Raw genomic sequence first — 20,967 nt, 5'->3', positions numbered from 1 at the left:
ATGTGAAGCTGGGAAAAAGTCTCCCGCTGGTTCCCCTCAGGGCTGTGTTTTTTTTCCTCTGCTCTTCTCCCTGTACACCAACAGCAGCACCTCCAGTCATCATCTGTCAAGCTTCTGAAGTTCATGGACCATACCACTCTCATCTGACTTGTCTCTGATGGTGATGAGCTGCGTACAGGTGGGAAGTTGACCATCTGGTGACCTGTTGCAGGGAGAACTTCTGGAGCTCACCACTCTAACAACAGTGGAGATGGTTGTGGACTTCAGGAAGAGCTCAGCCCCAGCTATCCCCATCACCCTGTGACTCCACAATTCACCCCGGGGAGTCTTTCCACTTCCTGGGAGCTGTCATCTTGCAGGAGCTAAGGTGGAAGTTTAACATAATTTCCTTTACCAAGAAAGCCCAGCAGAGGATGTACTTCTTGCAGCAGCTGAAAAAACCCCAACATGCCCTTGTGCCAAGCACAGTGATGGTACACTTCTACTCCTCCATCGTTCAGTCCATCCTCACCTTCTCCATCACCATCTGGTACGCGGGTGTAAGCGCAAAGGACAAGGGCAGAATGCAGTGGGCCATATGGTCTGCAGAGGAGGTGATTGGCTGCAACCTTTCATCTCTCCATAATGTGTAAACCTCCAGGACTCTGGGGCGTGTAATAAAGATTTTGGTGGCTCCTTTGCATTTCAGCCACAAACTATTTCAGTCACTTTCCTCTGGCAGGAGGCTTTAGTGCATCAGGACCAAAACCTCACGCCACAAGAACAGTTTCTTCTCATCCACCACCAGCCTTATGAACAAGGCCCAGAGCCCCCCAGTGACACTTGACACTGCCTCTCCCCCTCTCCCTACCACCTAGAAACTACAGACCTTCTGCGTTACATCATCAATGCACTACTTGTATATTATATATAGCTATGTACTATATATTGTATATAGTATATTGCATGTTTTGTGTTGTATATAGCTATATATCTATATATTCTGTATGCTGTGTGTATATATCTATATATAGATATATATATGTATATATATATCTATATACAGATATATATTTATATATATGTTTGTCTGCATCTTCAACATCAGGTCAAATTCCTTGCAAGTGCAGACCTACTTGGCAGTAATTCTGATTTATTCAAAGACAGGATACCAAATTGTTAAAAATCTTAAACTACACAAAGATATTGTAGAGACTACATAAGATCTCCATAAGTCAAGAGTTGTATTAGCTTTTACAATAATGAAGCTTTTAACAGTCTTAATATACTGTTTGACTTCACCAGATAGATTTGGTTTATTTCATTAAAATTTTTCGATGTGCTATTTGAATAAATATATGATGAGATTGATCATATAAAACTGCTTTATCTTTACAGAAGGAAATTCAAAGAAGCCAAACGATATGTGTTCAAAGGGAAAGATGAGGTTCAATACAAGAAGTAACTAAGGAGAAAATGCCTTTCTAAAATTAGTTTAAAAAAGGGTGAGGGTGTCCTTCATAAAAAAAAACAGGTCAAGACCAGTGACGTGCGGTCAGGGGAGGCAGGTGAGGCAGTGCCTCACCAGCCATCATGGAAAGAAAGAAAATATATAATCATAAAGTAATTTAAATTGTTATATTCATCCGGTGGTTTGTACTAAAAAATATTCATTTTTCATGTAGCTTCACCAATTTCGATTTTTATTTGTTCAAAATCGCTGAATTTTCTTATTTTCCCATTCAAATGCTTGGAAGCGATGCCGGTGAGGCAGCAGCGAGCTCTGCCTCACCTTGGATTGCGCAACCCCTGGCTCTGCGCTGGCTGCAAAGCGGAGAGAGCATGTTGCTGTACGGCGTCAATAAAATGGTTTAAACAAATGTAATATGTGAACTTATTTCTAATAATTTGGCTTATGTATATAATGTACAGAGCTTTTTGTCACCAACTGTGTTTGTGTAACGTGTTTCGTGTAATGAGCGATTATAAACGGCAGAGAACAAGTTCGAGGTGAGGCAGGCAGTTCTCTTGCCTCATGGCAGGGGGTGCTCAAGAGACTGAAAACATAAGGCAGGAACAGGACGGATCAAGGAAGGCTTTCTTCCCTGGCAGTGATCTCCATTGAGACAGAGAGACTTTTAAAACTGAAGGAAGATAAGGAGGACTTCTATTCATTTATAAGTAAAGGTAAGACAGTAATAACATTTATTTTGTTTTGTTTTTTAAGGAAATGTGTGTTTTGTGAGCTACAGTTTGTATGTGTAAGGATGCAGAAGTGAAACATAACCTGTAAACTGCTGTCAATCTATGCATCTATTTGCAAATCTGATTCTGATGACGTCAGTGCCTCACCAGCTATGAACCTCACCGCACGTCACTGGTCAAGACTATCTTTGTGTTATTATTGGTGGTGTCTATTTTGTTATAGGGCTCGGGATCCACGTTGCATTGTGGGACGTCGCGGTCATATTGACGGCTACGCAAACGTAAACATAGCTCTGACACAACGTTGTTGTTGAAAGAAGAGACAGAAGTAGAGAGAAAAAAGATGTTAAAATCCCGAAAAGGATCTGGAATTTACCAGGACACATTAAATAGAGAAGCCAGGGACCGGTATGGTGACAAAATCAGCATTATTAATCATTTGGATCCATATAAAGTTCCAAACAATGAGTGGAGCACCGATGAGCGAGCGCCTATACTTCAAAACAGTTCCGAAGCTACAAGTCCTTGGAGTCTCATATGCAGTTCATGAATGGATGGGTTCAGGAGCTGCAGATCATAAAGCCAGCAAGCAGTGGGAACAGAGTAATTCGTACGAAGGTAAGCTGTGATCAGACGGGCTCTGGAACCTGCTAGTTTAGCAACTGCTAACCGCTAATGCTAACAACCACTCACGCATGTAATGTACTTTTAACTAGCTGCTATGTGTTTCAAAGGTGTAGTTAGTAACGTTAACTGCCAACCCTCCGGGTTTCTCACGTATTTGAGCCTTTTCCCGCTGCCGTTTTTATTATTTTCCCGTAAAAGATCCCAACTTTGAAGGAAAGAAACAAAGCAGGCTATAAAATAAAACCGTGCATCTTTAACTTACCAGAATGAAAATGCAGGGAACACACTCTCAATGACATTGGAATACTGTGGAAAGTTATGTTCGGTCGTCTTACAGCCGCGATCCAAGCAAGCCGACGACTCTATATCTCTGACGCTTGGTCTCCATGGTTACGCGTCAATTCAGGAAAGCGGTGGAAAGTTAACCCATTTTCTATGTTTCCATGGCGATCATGCGTTGAGCTGTTACAGCCCACAATACAGCAACGGTTTACCATGGTTGAAATCAAGTTAAGGTGAAATTAATCAAATTAAAACACGGCTGAGAGGGAGTACAGTACCCGGTAGTCATAGGCAGTAGTCTGAGCCGCGGTAAAAGACGCATTCAACATGGCGGCGACGCGAAGTGCCTACGTCACGACGACCAAGCCCTATTATCAACGTCTACAAACTATCAATCTACTTTTCGACGCTCGATTACTCAGTGAGGGGGGTGGTGTTACACTGAAATCCGTCCCCCTGTGTATCACCGGCTCAAACATGGCCGCTGCCGTCCGCACCAGGTTGCTGCTGCAGAGATCAACAGGGGGGTTTCTATTATCCCAGAGAGCTGCACCCGCATTTTCTAGGTTTGTTTCATTAAAGTTCTTAAATATTTAAACCCTAAACAACAATTCACTTATGTACATGTCGTCTTTTTGTGGATTATATCTCCTAGGAGGGTAGGTCATTCTAATGTCATGTTATAGTTATGAAATAGGTTTTCTGTTTTCAAATTTCTATTAGTTAAGAGGTACTTTAGCTCAAGCTCTAGAAGTATATTGCAGCTGATTCATATGACAGACCTGTGCAGCCTGTTCTCCAAAAAAATTAAGGAAAGTGCAGACTGAAATCACAGGTCTATATGGTTTTTCTTTCATCCATCCATTTTCTATCACACTTATCCAAAGCGGGGTCGCAAGGGCTACTGGTGCCCATCTGCAGCTGTCTACAGGCGAGAGGCGGGGTCACCCTGGACAGAGGCAAACAACCATTCATGTACACTCACAAGGAGAATTTAGAGAAGCCAATTAACCCAACATTCATTTTTTTGGACTGTGAGAGAAAGCCAGAGTACCCGGAGAGAACCCACACATGCTCAGGGAGAACATGCAAACTCCATGCAGAAAGGAATTGAACCCAGAACCGTGCTACCCACTACGCCACTGGCTTTTCTTCATTTTCTCCAAATTTAAGAGTTTCTCTTCAACCTGTAATCATGTGGAATTTTAATTAGATATTTTTCTGCTCCTGATAAATAATATGAAAAAAAAATCTGTACTTTATGATCATGTTGTGCTGAAGCTTTACCCAGTTGCTTAAGTATACATAGACCATGCCAGCGATGTTGCATGGAGACCTAGAATTTATTACTCATGTCTTTGATTGCAGCCCGTTTCTCTGTAGGGCTCACAGATTAGAGCCGGGCGACGATGAGCTGTACCAGCGGACCACAGTATCTGTCATAAAGAACGAGGCCGACAGTGGGATCCTGATACACAGCTACAGTTCTGCAGGATTCAACATTGACGGAAATCGGGTTTTTGGACCCTGTGCCGTGATTCCTCCTGCCATCCTGCAGTGGAACGTGAGATCACTTTCCAAACAGCCCCTTAAAAGATTTATGTTCCAAGTTATGGGGAAAAAAAATGTCTGTTTCTGCAGGTTGGGAGTTATAAAGACATCACAGAAGAGAGCATCTCACTCTTCCATATGCTTGAACCACCTATAGGTACGACCAAAAACAATAAGATCGCACAGATGTTTGATCATTTACTGAAAAAAACTAATGATTTATGGAAAGTCCAAGTTTAACATTTATCTTTTTTTTTTTTTGTAGTGATGTATTTCCTTCAGCCTTTTAGCTCTAGTAGAAGTCATAATAAACAAAGACATATGACATACTTGCAAAAGTATTCCCTGTTGTTCAGGTTGCCGTAAACACACTTTATACAGAGTGGTACATGAATTAACTCACCTAATCACTTACTTCAACTCTCATATGCTGTTCCAGTAATTATAAAATAGTGTGTTTGATATTAAGATATCATCAACAATTTAAACTTTAGCACCAGATACAGCTGAAATTACTGGACATTAAAAAAGTAATAAAATAACTATAAGGGATCAAATAGAAAACTAACACAATAATAAAGAAACTTTATACAACACGAGATCGTCGTGTTTGAAGGTTTATACTCCATATAATTGTTAATTTTTTTCAAAATTCTGTTCATAAAATAATAAAGAAAGGAGTAAAGTTTTTTTTATTCAACGTTTCCCTACTACTAAATAAGTATGAAATGAATATATACCATATTCTTTTTTTTATTTTTTATATATATATTTAATTTATTATGGCAAAGAAAAAAATAAAAAACAACTTTTATAATTTTCTATATTATTTTATGAAAAGAAATTCCTCCAAAACCTTTTGTTTCTTGTGCATAGTTGGCTTCTAATCTAAAAAATGAAAGAGACACGATTGTTGATAAAGTGTCGTTTGCACTGTTTCTGTGATAATATGACTAAATGTATTGGATCATTATCATACGTCATGAATCAGGCAGACTTTGATACAAACCGTCTAAGGATTTCAAAGAGTTCATGATGCTGCACACTCTCAAAGAGAGAGCAGTTTTGATGTTTTTGGAGGACAAACCAGCCTACGGCATCATTGATCCAATAATTAACAGTAAAAATTCGTGGTCTTTATCACATACTCATCATTTGTTTTATTCTAGACCCACGTCATGAAAAAAGGTCTGTTTGTTTATACACCAAGGGACAAATTAGTTAAAATGTTCTACATAGTAAAAAAAAAACGAAGTATAAAGGAATTTGCGGATGTGAATTTGAGTATTTTTACATTTTTTTTTTTTTCCCTTACTGAGCAGATGCACCTAATTTTTAACTGCTATGTAATTGGAGCACCTATACTGGAATAATTTTTTTGAAGATCCTGCACATCTTTAACAAATGTGCCATTATTTGTGAATGGCTATATTTATTTCCTGTCTGTGCATGTTTCTAATTTTCCTCTGACGTATTTCATTTAGAAATATTAACTTTTTGTTTTCTATATAAATATATATTTTTTTTACCACCCTGCTGCAGAGATTCTGGTGCTGGGCACAGGAACGCACGTCGAACGAATTGACCCCTCTGTCTTTGCACTGCTAAAGCGGAAACGCATCGCTGTGGAGGTGCAGGACACGGTAAAGACCACTCAGTCTGTTTTTGCTATGAAATTAAAAAATATTTTGTTACGATAAAACAATTAGAATAAGTTACCTAAGTTATATTTTTTATCCTTGTTTTTATTTATTTGTACTGTTTTGCAGCCAAACGCCTGTGCAACATTCAACTTTCTGAACACTGAGAGAAGATTGGTGGCTGCTGGTCTAATTCCTCCATCTTACAGCACGGCTCTGGAAGTGAAGCAGGACTAAATGTTGGGACTCAAAATTAGTTTAAGAGTGGAAGCCCTTTAAGGCATAGGTTCACATCCAAGTAAGAGGGTAGTAAGGCTTTCAGCGCAAAGGAGCAAAGCAATTCTTATCTATTTTATGAATATTGAAGCTTGAGGCAGCCTCCGTCAGTCTCAGGCATTCCTATGCAAGCCAGAGAGCCACATGAGAATTTCCTCCAAAGTCAAAAAAAGTTGTGGAAATGTGTATAATATTCCACTTTAGAAGTAAATACTATCTGTCAAAAAAATAAACAGGAAAAGAGAACGAAGCAAAAGCAAGAGTCGAGTAAAACTGTATCCTTGTGTATAAATTAAAGCATTTGTATAGACTGGTGTGTTTAAAAATACATTTATTAAGTACCACAGTTTCATTAATTTATTGTTTTGTCTACCGAAACCATTCCATCATGCTGTATTTGTAGTTTTCAGTCTGCTCAGCATCACGTAAACAATAAAATCCACTAACAAAACAAAGGACATAATATGTGGGAATGTGAAGCAGCCTGTGCCGAGGTGAGGAGGTCATTTGTGGTGAGTTGTCCTTTATCTGGATAAGCCTCTTTGCTCCGTGTGTCCTCCTCCTGCAGCAGCAGCAGCAGCAGCTCTGCAGCAAACAAGTTGCCTGTGCAGCATATGATATGATTCACTGGCTTTGTCCTTCTGACACATAAGCCCCCAGCATAGAAGAGAATCCGCAAATCCCCTACATGTTCGATTCATCCCTAATCACAGTTAAACCCACAAGCAGTCTGCAGCTGAGCTACTTTTACCTGGAATAGTTGCAAAAAGGATGTTTTCAAAGTGAGTCTCAGTTGGTAATGCATGCAGAACTACATGATTGCTATTTAAGTAATTATCAAACTAACCCCCAGAAATTTAGCTAAATCTCTTTCTATTAATATGTTTACAATACAATGTAGGAATTATTATATGGAGGGGAAAAAATAACACAGGGAGGGAACAGTGTTAATGTTACACAGCTCCACTTTTACAAGCTTCCTCAAACAACAAATTATAAAAATCAAATCAGTGGAGAAGGGGATTTCAACATTTAAATGTCACGGTTCATGCTGCACTCTGTGTTTCACAGCCGTTTTCGCTCTTTTTCTTGTCTGTTTTATCACATCTTCCTGATGTGGAGGGCGTCTCTCAGTCGTCATCGGAGTCGTGAGACAGATTCCGAGGTCCCCCGAAGCAGAGCTCTGCTCCTGTGACCCGGCGGTACATGTCTTTAATGTCCTCACACTCTGAGTCAAAGTGGTTTGTTGCGTCATATGAACGGGACACAAAAATCTAACCAGGAAGAGAAACAGAGGAGAGAAGAAAACCAGACTTTTAAACATTCACTCAGATTTTGAGTCAAATTTTTACATTTATCAGCATGATTCTCTTAATACTTTAGATTCTCCAAATACTTTAGGCTGAGCTCAGGGAGCCAATAAATGCATGAACTCCTGAGACATGATCCAATAAAAAAATTAAAAAAAATCAACCAATAAAAGGTTTGAGCTTATTGATCATAATCACAGTGTATGCTTTGATCAGCAGAAGATTGGTTTTTAAACTCTCTGTTCCAACTGTTGAGCATGTGGTTGAAGCAACGTATAGCTGATCAGTAGCAGAGGTGCTGTTGCGCCGCCAAGATGGGTGGAATAATAAACATTTTTATTTGAATCTTTTTTATCAGCATTGAGATGGTTCCAACCAGAACAGAGTTAAAGGTTGTAAAAGTAGACCATGGTCCTGAACAGACATCAATGGATGAAACAGGCCGAAAATTAGGCTCAGATTTAAGCCCTGACCTCAGCCTTGTTTAATATCCTAATGCGATGCTTAGAAGCTCAATCTGACGCATTATTAACTTGACATTTATGCTACTGATGGATGTTTGTGTAATTCTGCCTGCCTCTGCTGATTTCTCTTTACCTGACTCTTTCTTCCATCCTCATTTGGAACCAGCAGGTTGGTGGTGGACACAAATCTGGAATTATAATAGCCGTACTAAAATTACAACCATTCAGCTAAAAAGGCAAAGCAAATGGAGAATAGAAGGATTTCATCACATCACTAACTTCTGCATGATGGGTTCAAGAAGCTCCAAGGCGGGCTCCACTTCTTTCTCTGGATTGTTGGTCTCTACAGCCGTGCTCACGGTGGCGATGTACATCCCATCTGAGGCCAAACTGTGGCTGTAGGACACCACACATATGTAAATGTCTGCATGGACAAAACAGAAGGAGACATCCACAAATATTCATTCAGGATTAAAACATCTGCTAGCTCTTTGTCATTAAGGGTAAGAAAGTTGGTTTTTAAAAATAAATCCACCTGACTTTCGGTTGAGTTGCGCTTGAGGGATGATGATCTGACAGGAGCTGGCCTCATGAGTGTTTTTAACTGGATGATTTAATAAGCAGATAACTCGTATGACACGTCCAACTTTCCTGACTCTGTTAGGAACATAGCTGGGATCACAGATTAACTGCTTACAGAGAAAAAGCTGTGGGGAAAAGGAAGAGAACATTATTTAGTGAGGTGTACCTCTACCCTACATTTCAACTCAAATTTCCCCCTACGGCCTCCCATCTGCTTCACCTTCCCATCCGATTTGACAGCTTTCACTTTGCCATTGTCCATTATGATTTCATCCACTGGCTTGTTCAACAGGAAGGTTCCTCCATACTCTGCACTCAGTCTGTAAAACACACATATTTGAAATAAAAAAAAACCCTGAAACGAACAAATAGACTAATGCTGAAAGAACTAAAACATCGTAGAGCAGAAATTGAGACCAGATGTCAATAACCAAATGAATCTACACATGTATATGTATAATAAAATTAATAATAAAAGGAATAAGGGCTTAATACTAATTGATAACCTACGAAAATATCGCCAAGGTGTTATACAGGAAGTATCCCATGATGGGTAAAAAGCAAAAGGCTCTCTAAGTACTCCATTATAAAGAGCTCTCCAGTGAGGTCAACTGGCTCTCATAAACAGAACTGTAAAAAAAAAAGGTTTTTATGATGAAATCAACTATGGAAAATATTTCCTATCATTTACTGAAAAAGAAATAAAAAAGAATCTGAAAGGTTATCAAATACATGACTTTTTAAAGATCACCCCAATAACAACCACAGCAATCGAGCGGTTTGGAGGTAGGGACAGCATGGTATGGGGCTATTTTTTTTACCTAAAGCTGACAAAGACTTGTGGGGGAAAATGCAACTAATTACTGATACTAAAGGAATGTGACGGATCCCAAACGCAAAGTCAGGAAAACTCAATATCTGAGCCACTAGTTTCTGCACACAGGAGACATCTACCTTACTAAAATAGATATTTCTGTCACGCACTCAATAAATGACTATTACTATGTTTGTTTAGTACTTAATCTATGTGTCTTCACACTTTATTACACATTTCATTTTAAAATATAGCAGAAAAATCAACACTTAAGCCTTAAACAACTATTTAATGTAATGAGATGTTCCAGAAAAAATTTGAGGTGCTTATCAAAGCAAAAAAAAACAAAACCTCCTGTTGGCAATTCAAATCCGCCAATAACCCGGCATGCAAGACTCTGGGTCGTGAGATAAAACTATAATAACCAGGTATACATAAATTCCACAGAGAAAAGTCCTGGCTTGTCCTTCAAGCCAATGCTCTACATACTTTAAGGAAACAGTGTCTGCATCGCACCTGGCATATCCCTGCGGTAGCTCCCCCAGCCCGTACAGGGGGAACAGGTATGGACTGGTGTTGTGGCGAGACAAAGACTCGCAGTACAGCCGGATCCGGTTGATGGTTTCCAAACAGGGCCGATCCAGGTAGCTGCAATACAGGAAAGAATATGGACAAAGACTGAGACCTCTGAGCCGTCTGAGATCACTGTGATTTACTGACGGTCTTCACTGACCTCTCGCTGGAGTGTAAGGCTATGGCGTGACCTGTGAACTCTATAACATCCTGTCCCAGGTCGAAGCGGCTGAACAGCTCTCTTGTGGTTGTTTTTTCAGGATCCACGTCCTGGTGTGTGCGGGGGTTTCTTATGTCAAAGTTCTGAACAAAGTGCAGCAGCTTCTTGAACCTCCTCTTGTCAAACATGCCCATCAGATCTGAAAATAAAACATTTTAACATTGTTTCATATTTTTAAATGTAGAGGCAGATTGAATGTTCAGATCTATGTCACCTGAGCTCTGGGCATCTTCCTCTGTGGCAGGGACTTTGTACAGTTTGCCTGCTTTAAATAAATAACTTCCTTCCACAACTTTGAAGTCCAGATAGCGAGTCACTTCAGTGTGCACCAATATTTTAACCAGGGGGCCTGAAGGAAAAACATCACTTGATTTTAGTTTAAGCCTTAAACAATAATTTTACTAATAACCCAAGATTCCCTACACTTACCAGTGGCCAAGAAAAATTTTGGGATGAGGTCCACATTCCATTCCTTCCCTCGACGCATCGATTTAGGAGGGCCAGGAACCTTAAACCTCCTGTACAGCTGTAACAAAAACAGCATTTAATACCAGTGATGGTGTACACTGCTTTGTGCAAAGAGGAAAAGTTGCGTCTGCCAAACATGGGCAGGTAAATATTAGGTTAACACTCCCAAGGTATTCATACTGAAATTTGGTGAAAAATCATTATTTCCTTCGATTCAAAACCAGAAAGCTTCAGTGCAAAAAACGGAAAATCAAATAAGTCTTTTTTTTCTTAAAATAAGATAATTTTTTTCTAGAATTGAGGAGGAAAGTGAGACACTTTACCAATGGAATGAGAAAATTTACATTCAAAACAAGAAAAAAAAAACAATTGCATGGACTTATTTCACGTGCATAATATCTAATTTTCTTATTTTGATAGTAAAATACTCATTTCATTGGCAAATCATCTCTTTTACACACTTAAATGAAGACGAAAAATACTTAATTTAAGAAATGTTCACTGTTCTAGATCATTTTTGCTGCTTAAATGTATTTCAACTTTAATACGCTGCAAAAGCTGTCTAAAAATAAGTACAATTTCTTAAAATAAGTGCATTCACCCTTAATTTTTATAGGTTAATAAGATAATCTGCCAATGGAAGGTGTATTTTTAAACTAAAAATAAGATAATTAGATATTATGGACTTGAAATAATAAATAACTTATTGCATAAATTGTCTTATTCCATTGGTCAAAGAGTCTCACTTACCTGCTTAATTCAAGAAAAAATACACTTATTTTAAGAAAAAAATACTCACATTTACATGATGCTATTTCTGGGCATAGCATTTTTGAGGTTTTATGGACATCAATCTCTTAAAGTTTCCAGTATCCCACCATCAGTGTGGGATAACAGGTTGCTTCTACTAAATCTAATGTCTGTCAAGATTACTTTGGAGGTACTTGTTGACATGTTGTTAAGGTAATTCAAAGGTCAAATCTGGGGTACGCTGATCAGCTGTCACCTCTTTATTCTACACAGAAGAAAAAACTAATCACCCCTACGCTTGCTCTGGCTTATCATTAAAAGGATTTTAGGCAATAGGAGCAACATGCCTCTAATATATTACATTTTTAAAACTGTAACTGCTTCATGTCTACAGTGTGAAATATGCGTTAAACTAACCTCCTCAAGGGGAGAAATAGAAGCACTTTCTCCTCCATGGCATGAGTTCTTGTCAATGTGAAGGACCTTTTTCCCACTCAGCGACATTAAGCCAGATAGGACACATTCCTGGTAAAAAGGAAGAATATGGGAAGTAGGTCAAAAGCTGTTGGAATCAGCAGTTATCAGTTTGTGTGAAGGCAGATCAGCACTAATGCCATGATGTCACTGATTAAATCCCCTTCAGGGAAGCCTAGTGGGTCTGCAGGATGATGGTCCATGAAAATGTGGTGGAAAAAAGGGGAAAGAATTTCCAGCAAAACATTTCTCTTTAGTAGTGTCCGTTCTACTGTTAAAAGCAAAAAAGAACAAATCATTTAGCGTGTTTTAAGATGTTTGGTGCAGATATATAGCATTCAGTTATGATTTGACCTTGAAATTGAAGTTATTTGTAGTCATAAAGATCATACCACCTCTGCAGATATTCTATCTAGGACTGCAAAAAGGAAACTGGAAAGAGAAATGACAGCTGTCATTGTTTTTCTTCATATTTGTTACTGAACCATCTGCTAACTCCTTTCAACAAAGTATTTTGAAGATGGCATTCAATTTCTTCACTATGTCCCCGCAAAAAAAAAAAAAAAGCTTAAGAGAGCTGACAGAAGCATGCACATTCCCTTATATTGCATGTTGATTATTTCATATGAACACTAGCTTTTTTCTTACCTTGATTCCAGTTCCAAGCACTATTATATCATACTCCTGCATCATGTTGGTGTCTCTGCTCCAATCCCAGCTGCTTCCCCTGATAGCAGTTTACAAAGTCTGTGTCGAGAAACAGGAGACAGAATGGCCTGTGAGACTAATTGCTTTGCTTTCTTCTTTGCAATAATCCTCTTATGACGGGCACATATATGAATACTGTGTGTCTGGGAGAATGAGTAGGCTAAGAGGTCACGTTTCATTCTAGCTGTGGGTTATGGTATTATATAACGTTACTGCTATTAGTGAATGAAAATAATTAACAGGAAATTTAAGTATAAATTTGTATATTTAGTCAATGTTAAACTTAGACAAACTTTTGTCATGTTGGATAAACAGAGTGTATGCAGAATAAAATTTCGATGCATACAGCTTACAACATTGAATGAGCAGCCTACAACAGTGAAATGAACATAACCATTTATAAACTGCAGCAGTGATTAAGAATGTAGATAGTTTAAGAAAAAGGGAAAACCACTTTAAAGTCATGGTGTAAAGTCATTGCTATTGAAAGGCTTAGTGCAGTTCTAAATAAATATGGTGCAAAAATGAAGTAGAGCGCTAAGTTGTGTTCTGTTTAAAGAGATTACGAACTCCCTAATGTATTTTTATAGTATAATCAATTTCAAAAGGTTATGTTTTGAGCAAAATGTATTTAGAGAAATTAAGATAAAATTATCTGTACTGCAGAAAGTGTCCCTGCTAACTCAAAGTCTCTATTTAACGTATAATAATACGTTAAATAGAGACTTTGTGTTTTTTGCCTCTATAAAGTTTAATATTTCTCCATCATGGTCAGAAATCTATTAAAAATAAAACTACTACAAAAATAAATTAGTAATATAAAGTTTTTGGAGAAGTGATATAAAACATTTTAAATAGTTACATTTTTGCAGGGGTTACACGTTTATTTACCAAAGAAGATGTACATACAACTCTTTATTAATGCATCTCTTTTTATAATAATATTTACAATAATAATAATAATAATAAGAAGAATAATAATAGATTAAATATTTTCATGTAAGAAAATATTATTAGTCTTACATGGAAACAAAATGGAAATATCCCTTTAAAATAAGTGCCTGGTTGTTTTAATCATTATTCAATATAAGTCAGTTTAATTTTCACACGTTTTTATTTACCTGCTTATATCTAGACGTAACTGTAAAGTGCCTATACTGAAATTCACTCTAAAAGCAGCAGTTATCAATGGATGTCAAAAAAAGACTACATTACCCAGAGTTCTCGACGCTTATAAGGTCAGATTAGGGTCATAAACGTTTGTACACGTTTGTACAGTACGCTTGTAGCTTTTCACCAAGCGGCCCTGGCTGCTCTGCATCTGTGTTTCTCCATGACACCGCCCTTCGTTGGCGAAGTCGGGACAGTCCGAGTTGAATTTAAAACGAACCCTGGCGGGGAGTCGTTTGTATATACGTCAGTTTGCTAACATCTTAGTGATTCCAGTCTGCAGAGGTAAAATTAACGAAAGAATGTCTTCGGAACAGAAAGTGAGAGTTATTATTTTCTTTAATTAAGTTTTATATCGTTGAACATACTTAAGTTTGTTATCTACTAAGCTACAGGCTATTTTATACAGTTCTAGAACTTGTAGTACCGCCTTACCAAGTTTCAGTCATTTAAGATAAACCGTCTAACTAAAAATCATTCTTTATAATTTTAATGCCACAGTTGGTCAAATTCTAAATATGTGCACTTATAACAACTTATAGGGGCAATATTGTATAATAGTAAAGTAAAAGACCAATGAAACAAGTAGGAAGTAATCGTATGTCACTATACGCCCAATCACCAAATTTGGTAACATTTATTATCAGTGGCAAACATTCATTTACCGATTTTCAAAACATACAAATATATAATCCTAATTGTTATTGAACTGATCATATGTGTGCAAATTGAAACAAAGCTCTGAGGAGCACAGTTTTAGAGCTTAACCTTTTTATGTAATATTTTCAGATGTAAACAAGCACTAATTAAACATTAAAATAGGAATTGGATTTATTAAATATTTTAATCAAAATAGTCGATAATTATTTAACTTTGCTTATGTATAATGTCTGTTCTATAATAGGCCCTTAAACATCTGCATTAATGGCACCAGCTTTATTTTAATGGCTTGTTAAAGAGACTAACACCTGATTGGTTAACTTTTCCTTTATCTTCCCATAGACCAATTTAATGGTCAATATCTGTTGTTTTTGCCCTCTTACTTTGGAAAGGTAACACTGGGAGATTAAATCAGAATCAGAAATACTTTAATAATCCCAGAGGGAAATGACTTTGTTACATGCTCCAGTTATATATGCATATGTAAAACTAAATCCAAGTAAAGTGATAAATTGCTTTACATCACTAATACGTTTTTACTGTATGTTTTTATTTCTTCTGCTTTTATTTGACTGTGTGTGCCATTGCCTTTACTAAGTTTTCAGGTCCAGACTCTGACCAACACAGACGTGTTTCTGTTAAGTCCAAACCTGGATTTCTGGAGCGTCTGGGTGAGACAGCTGGAGGAACAGTGTTTGGTATCGGACTGTTTTTTCTCTCCATCTATATTCTTTTTACCAATGAGGTAAGAGACAGAGTGGAGCTGGTTGCTTTAAAGTGTCTCACGTTGCTTTTGCAGCGGATGCTGCGTGAAATAATTAATTTCCACAGTTTTAGAATATTTTCTTTCTGCGTGTTTCTCTTCTTTAGGGCCGAACTCTACAAACAGCTTCTTCTTTGGATGAGGGTCTCTCTCAGGTTGTATCGCTGGGGTCTTATTCCAGCCTGGACCTCCAGAACAATGACCGTTTAGTTCATCTGTCTGCACAGCTACGTACTCTAGAGGTAGGCTGTCATGTTAACTCTGTACTTTTAGCTCATTTCCTTTTAGTTATTATGATTGTATCTAAAAGCTGAATCGGAAATCATTGTTTGCAGGTAAATTCAAATGTGGTGATGAGTAGGCAACGTATGTTTTCATGTCTTTAGCGAGGGAGTGGTGTGCTCTGAGAAGGGTGCAATTACCCGGTTCGAACCCCATAGCCTTCACTCTTGATTCCTGAGCAAGACCCTTAACCCCACACTGCTCCCCAGGCGCTGACCTTTGGCATCCCAAAGGGTAAAATGGGTTAAATGCAGAGATATATTTCTCCAGTGTGAGAAGTTCAATTATTCAATTGCGTGAAGGTAAATGGTGAAGTGGAAGCAAAGGGGATGCTACTCTTGGTTGATCCGTTAGTATCAAAACATCCAAGGTACTTGATGTTGGAAAAAAAGGAAACTAAGTGTTTTAGCAGGTTAGGTTAGGTTCTGGTTTCCATCTGAATGTCAGTTAATTTGTCTTGCATAATTTTAATAACATCAGAATAATACAGAATAATCAGATTTCTGTGCGATATGTAAGTTTACGTTTGATGAGATACCTTTAAGCCTCTTCTACAACCTCAAATTTCAAACTTTTTTGTTGTTTTATGGCTGTAACAATCACATTAATCAATTACTGAAATAAATGACAACTAAAGTAGTAATAAAGCACCCGTTAACCAATGCCATTTCCTGAAAGACCAACCCTTTAAGAGCAGTAATTATGTCAAAGGCATACAAAAACTACAAGCATTTTGTATGTCTAATGAAAACCTTTATTGGTTTATAGATGCGTTCTACCCAGAAGTCCTTAAGTAACATAGTTTGAGCTTCACCTTGTTCCAATCAGTAAAACTATTTCCTGAAGTACCTTTTGCTGTCTGATTATTGATCACTTAATCAAACACAACGGTTGACGGATGAATCTATTAGAAAAATAATTACTGGTATCAGTGTTGCAACTTTTATTTTTGTTTGTTTTTTTATAAGAACTATAAATAACTGCAAACAGATGTAATCAAATATTACAGAAAAATTGAGGAACAAATAAAAAAAACTGTAAGAAAAAGTTGTGATAATTTATTCAAAAAATACATTTTGGATAGATTTTCTTTTTGTATTTTGTTTTTTATGTTTGGTAACATTTTCTGTTTACTCTTTTGCATTGACAATGTGATAATGTTCAAAGCCATGTTGGGGACATTAAGCTGAATCTCATGTCTGAGTGCTCATGCCTTTGTCTCCCAGCCCCTTCATGACCCTAATTACAGAGTGGTGGTTCAGGCTGTGAAGCTCAGAAGGCAGGTGGAGATGTATCAGTGGGTGGAGCACCATGAGAGCAAGTATGTTTGTTTCCTTCATGTCAGCTCTCAGACTGGGAACAAGTATAAGAATCCAACATACCTAAACTCTTAACATCTTTTCAGGGACTATGAAGAGGATGGGGAAACTAAAACTGAGACGACCTACACTTACAGTGAGTTTTTGTTTTTTTTAATTTTATTTATGTGTCAACATTCACCTGCTGCTGTTCTTGTATCAAAACCCCCACCTGTTGTGAGACGCCATGTTTCATTTCTTTAGACACAGAGTGGAAATCGGAGCTGGTCAACAGTCGTAATTTCGATAAGGAAATCGGCCACCAGAACCCGAGGTACTGGCAGGTTTTAAAGGTGAACAGGCGATTGTTTATCACCCAGGGGGATTTAAACTCCCTTTCTTATTCGTAGTGCTATGCCTGTTGAGAGTGTGACAGTGGTGGCTCATGAAGTTCAAGTGGGACCTTTCATTCTGTCCAAAGGTATTTGATTCTGTAAAAATTTGTCACGTTGAGTCTCAAATTTGGGAGTTCTGATTTGGAGTGTTATTCCTTAGGCCTGGTGGAGCAGATCAATAACTTTCAGACTCTGAGCCTAAGGGATTACCCAGCCATTAATCTGGACCCTTTCCTCTCCATTCATGATGATTACTTCTATCACACTCAGTTTCCCCTCAGGCCACAGGTGAGCCTCAATGGTTTGATTTTACATAAATATTCACTGTCAACTTCTTTCATGTTTTGTTGTTTTTCTTTTCTTATTCCATCAGGTTGGGGATGTCCGTGTGAGGTTCTCATTCGCTGGACTGAGTGGTGAGAACACTCGTCTTGGCCCACCACTAACTGTAGGTACTCCAATTCTAACACTAATAACCACAAATCAGTTGCTAACTACATCTTTAGCAAACAAATATGTCCAACTGAATAAAAGGCCTGAGCTTACAGAGATCTTAGGTTGCTTTTTTTTTACTTTTTATTTTTAAATTGCCTACCAATGTACGATGCCTTTGAAATGTTTCCCTTTTGTTGTATTGCAAACAAACCTTAGTTGTTTCTTATATGAAAGAACAACATGAAAAAAAGACAAATGAAATGGCAGATGATTTTGAACAGGAAGGAATTTGAAACGAGGGTAGGCAATTATACAGAAAGTTTTTAATATATTGTCATAATAATACCCTGCAATGAACTGGTGACCCGTCTAAGCTGTACAGGTCGTACGAATGTTATTTTCTAGAACTTAAAATGATTTAAAAAAACTATAGAAACTTAACTTTTTAAAAAAAATGTTATACTTACAAGAATCCCTATAATGTTAACATCAAAATCCCTTTTTTCATGACTCTTCAAGTTCATATGATTCAAGTGATCTAGTTAACAATTATTGATTGAATATGGCTTTTTAATAGCGGTATGACATTATGCTTCCGCAATAAAAAAATCAATATATATATTTTTAAGCTATTTCCACAAATCTTTACAATGTGGTGCTTTAAGTTCTATTTGTCTTTATTCAATAGTTAAGGTTGTTTTTTCTTATTTACTGCAGAAGGCAAGGCACGTTTATTTTTACAATCCAGGACAAGGAAATATCAAAGGGCTTTACACAAATTAAAAAATAAAATGGAAAAAAAATAAAAGCAAATAAAGATACAAACATGATAAAAGCAGGTAGTATAACAAATAAAACAGTTGGAGCAGAAAATATGTCAAAGGCAGTGTGTGATCTGTAGGCTTTCTTTTTATGAAAAACTGATTCAAAGTAGAGAAATGTTTAAGTTGAATAATGAATCCCATAAAAAGGGATGGAATGTAAAACCTTCACACAAGCAGAGAAAATAGATGTTACCATTAGAAATGGTGGTCAGTGTTTAAAATGAATAAAACCAAGCTTCAGTAGATCTAATTTTCTCTGACTTCATGGAACGATTGTCTTTGTTGAAATTAAAGGGCCTACATTTCTTTCCAGGTCAGTATTGTAGCCATGCAACGAGGACAGAAGCTGCTGCCATTTAAAACAAAGTCTGGAGACTTTCTGGAAATTATCTACCTGGAAGAGCTCACTGCAGAGGTCAGGGTGGATTTACTTTTGGTTTTTAAATTTATATCATCCCCCCTTTTATTCTTTTTTAAGTTTTAGATTTTTTCTTATTGAGCTTTTTCCATCGGCAGGAAGTTTTTGCCAAGGAGCACCAGTACAACCAAATGAAGACGTGGGGACTAAGAGCTGCAGGCTGGGCCCTCATGTTCATCAGCATTCAGCTGAGTACACGTATCCTCTACACACTGGGTAAATTGATGCTCACTATAGGTGTGCAGCCACAGCACACAGGGGCTTTTATCATGCATGCATCCTTCACTCATTGTCTTGGTTGTTCTTGTGCTTTCAGTGGATTGGGTTCCTCTCCTCAGAGATCTGGTTTCAGTCGGCCTGAAGATCTTCGCCCTGTGCCTCTCCTGCTCAGTGTCTCTTCTCGTAATCGGAATAGGTTGGCTTTTCTACAGACCGTTGGTGGCAGCTGCTCTAGGAGCCCTCGCCTTGCTCCCAGTGTTTCTGGCCCATTCTGGTCTCCCACCAAAGAAGAACGAATGACTATTGAAGTGAGGTTTTTGCTATGTTTTGTAACTTGGTTGTATCTGTACAACAGAAGAGCTCCAAACTGCTCACCTACAGACTTTGTGGTATTTAGAGAAATGTCTGCTCCAAAAGAACACCTTTAACACAAATGATTGTGTTTCCTTCACTCCCTGATGTGGCCTCTCAGAAATGTATTGAAGCATAAAAGCACCACTTTGTTTATATTTTCAGTGTAAATAGAACTCTGCAGGAAGGTGTTGTCTCACTTGGTGATGGATTTGGTATTTTGTTTCTGTAATTCATGAAAACATAAAGAGCTTCAAATAAATTCTACAGGTTTCCTACTCATGGCCACATGTAATACTAATTCTGGACTAAACTTTACTTATTTCAATTTATTCTTGTCCGATTTTTTACGGTAGAAATACCAAACCTGTGTTACGCTTCTGGTATTATTTCTATGAAATTATTGGACTGATGGATAATTCACAAATGCACAGAAACACGATGGGATTGATGGACAGAAAAATGTATGGGTGAATGTATGGATGGACTAATAAAAGGATGGACATACGTGAGTGGATTGACAGATGGCTTGATTAATGAATGGATAAACAGATGGGTTAATAGATGAAGAAAACGGTTAAATAATTAAATTGAAATGTAAAAGAAGGAACTTAGATTAAATAGTGACCTGGAGGTACTAGGTATTTATTCAGTACTCATCCAGACCTACAAAAAATGCCAGATTTGAATGCTAGTCAGGAGTGGATTTTATCAACCTAATTTTTCTCTTTAGGAACATCTAATTTTGGGAAATTGAGATTTTCTTTTACGAATTCTTTCTTTGGCTTTATTTCAGAATCGCATTGTCCATCAAAACAGACGACCTATCTTGCTGCATAAAACCACTAGCTGCAAACATTTAGTCATATTTCCAAATGGCAGGGCCTGTGAAGTTGTTTTTCCAAGTATTATTCACACCATTGAAGTCCGTTCAACTCCCAGAAGTGATTTTTAAATAACTGGCATTTTTCTATGATGAAGCTAAGGAGAATTTTATTTTAATTTTTGGTTTTAAGCCATATCAAACAGCCCTACCTGAGAGTATGATAATGTTTGCGTTTTTGCTCTGCTGCATCATATACATTTAATCTGTGTCGACCAGGTTGACACAAACAATTTGTGATATTCACGTGTTGAATTGCTTTCCTGTTAAGGATCATTCTGCAGAGTAAGTATCTAGTAAATATGCAGATTTTTTTTTTTTTTTTACTTGAATCAACACACAACTG

At 37.6% G+C, this 20,967-nt stretch overlaps 3 protein-coding genes across 3 annotated transcripts; 2 read left to right on the top strand and 1 right to left on the bottom strand.

Annotated features, from left to right (window-relative positions):
* The first annotated feature begins 3,524 nt into the window (after window positions 1-3,524).
* ndufaf3 (NADH:ubiquinone oxidoreductase complex assembly factor) lies at window positions 3,525-6,906 on the top strand. Its single transcript, XM_038279911.1, has 5 exons — window positions 3,525-3,659; window positions 4,462-4,657; window positions 4,735-4,801; window positions 6,187-6,287; window positions 6,414-6,906. The coding sequence occupies exons 1-5, from the start codon at window positions 3,571-3,573 to the stop codon at window positions 6,519-6,521; spliced, it is 561 nt and encodes a 186-aa protein (XP_038135839.1). The 5' UTR covers window positions 3,525-3,570; the 3' UTR covers window positions 6,522-6,906.
* Window positions 6,875-13,018, bottom strand: zgc:112334 (uncharacterized protein LOC619199 homolog). The gene is made up of 11 exons (XM_038279910.1): window positions 12,864-13,018; window positions 12,159-12,266; window positions 10,953-11,049; window positions 10,738-10,872; window positions 10,464-10,662; window positions 10,247-10,378; window positions 9,137-9,236; window positions 8,870-9,041; window positions 8,614-8,758; window positions 8,468-8,522; window positions 6,875-7,834 (listed from the first exon to the last, which is right to left on the bottom strand). Exons 1-11 carry the CDS (start codon window positions 12,906-12,908, stop codon window positions 7,691-7,693), a joined length of 1,332 nt encoding a protein of 443 aa, XP_038135838.1. The 5' UTR covers window positions 12,909-13,018; the 3' UTR covers window positions 6,875-7,690.
* A 1,238-nt stretch (window positions 13,019-14,256) lies between these two features.
* LOC119780029 (transmembrane protein 43) lies at window positions 14,257-20,039 on the top strand. The gene is made up of 12 exons (XM_038279906.1): window positions 14,257-14,413; window positions 15,352-15,498; window positions 15,624-15,758; window positions 17,025-17,119; window positions 17,204-17,253; window positions 17,361-17,430; window positions 17,507-17,577; window positions 17,652-17,779; window positions 17,865-17,939; window positions 19,064-19,165; window positions 19,267-19,384; window positions 19,485-20,039. Exons 1-12 carry the CDS (start codon window positions 14,396-14,398, stop codon window positions 19,685-19,687), a joined length of 1,212 nt encoding a protein of 403 aa, XP_038135834.1. The 5' UTR covers window positions 14,257-14,395; the 3' UTR covers window positions 19,688-20,039.
* Window positions 20,040-20,967: the final 928 nt, after the last annotated feature.

This window comes from Cyprinodon tularosa, unplaced genomic scaffold (assembly GCF_016077235.1).
Source record: "Cyprinodon tularosa strain WSP-4 unplaced genomic scaffold, ASM1607723v1 ctg154, whole genome shotgun sequence".
NCBI lineage: Eukaryota > Metazoa > Chordata > Actinopteri > Cyprinodontiformes > Cyprinodontidae > Cyprinodon > Cyprinodon tularosa.
Note: the sequence above shows the minus strand (reverse complement) of the source record. Positions and strands in the feature narration are given on the sequence as shown.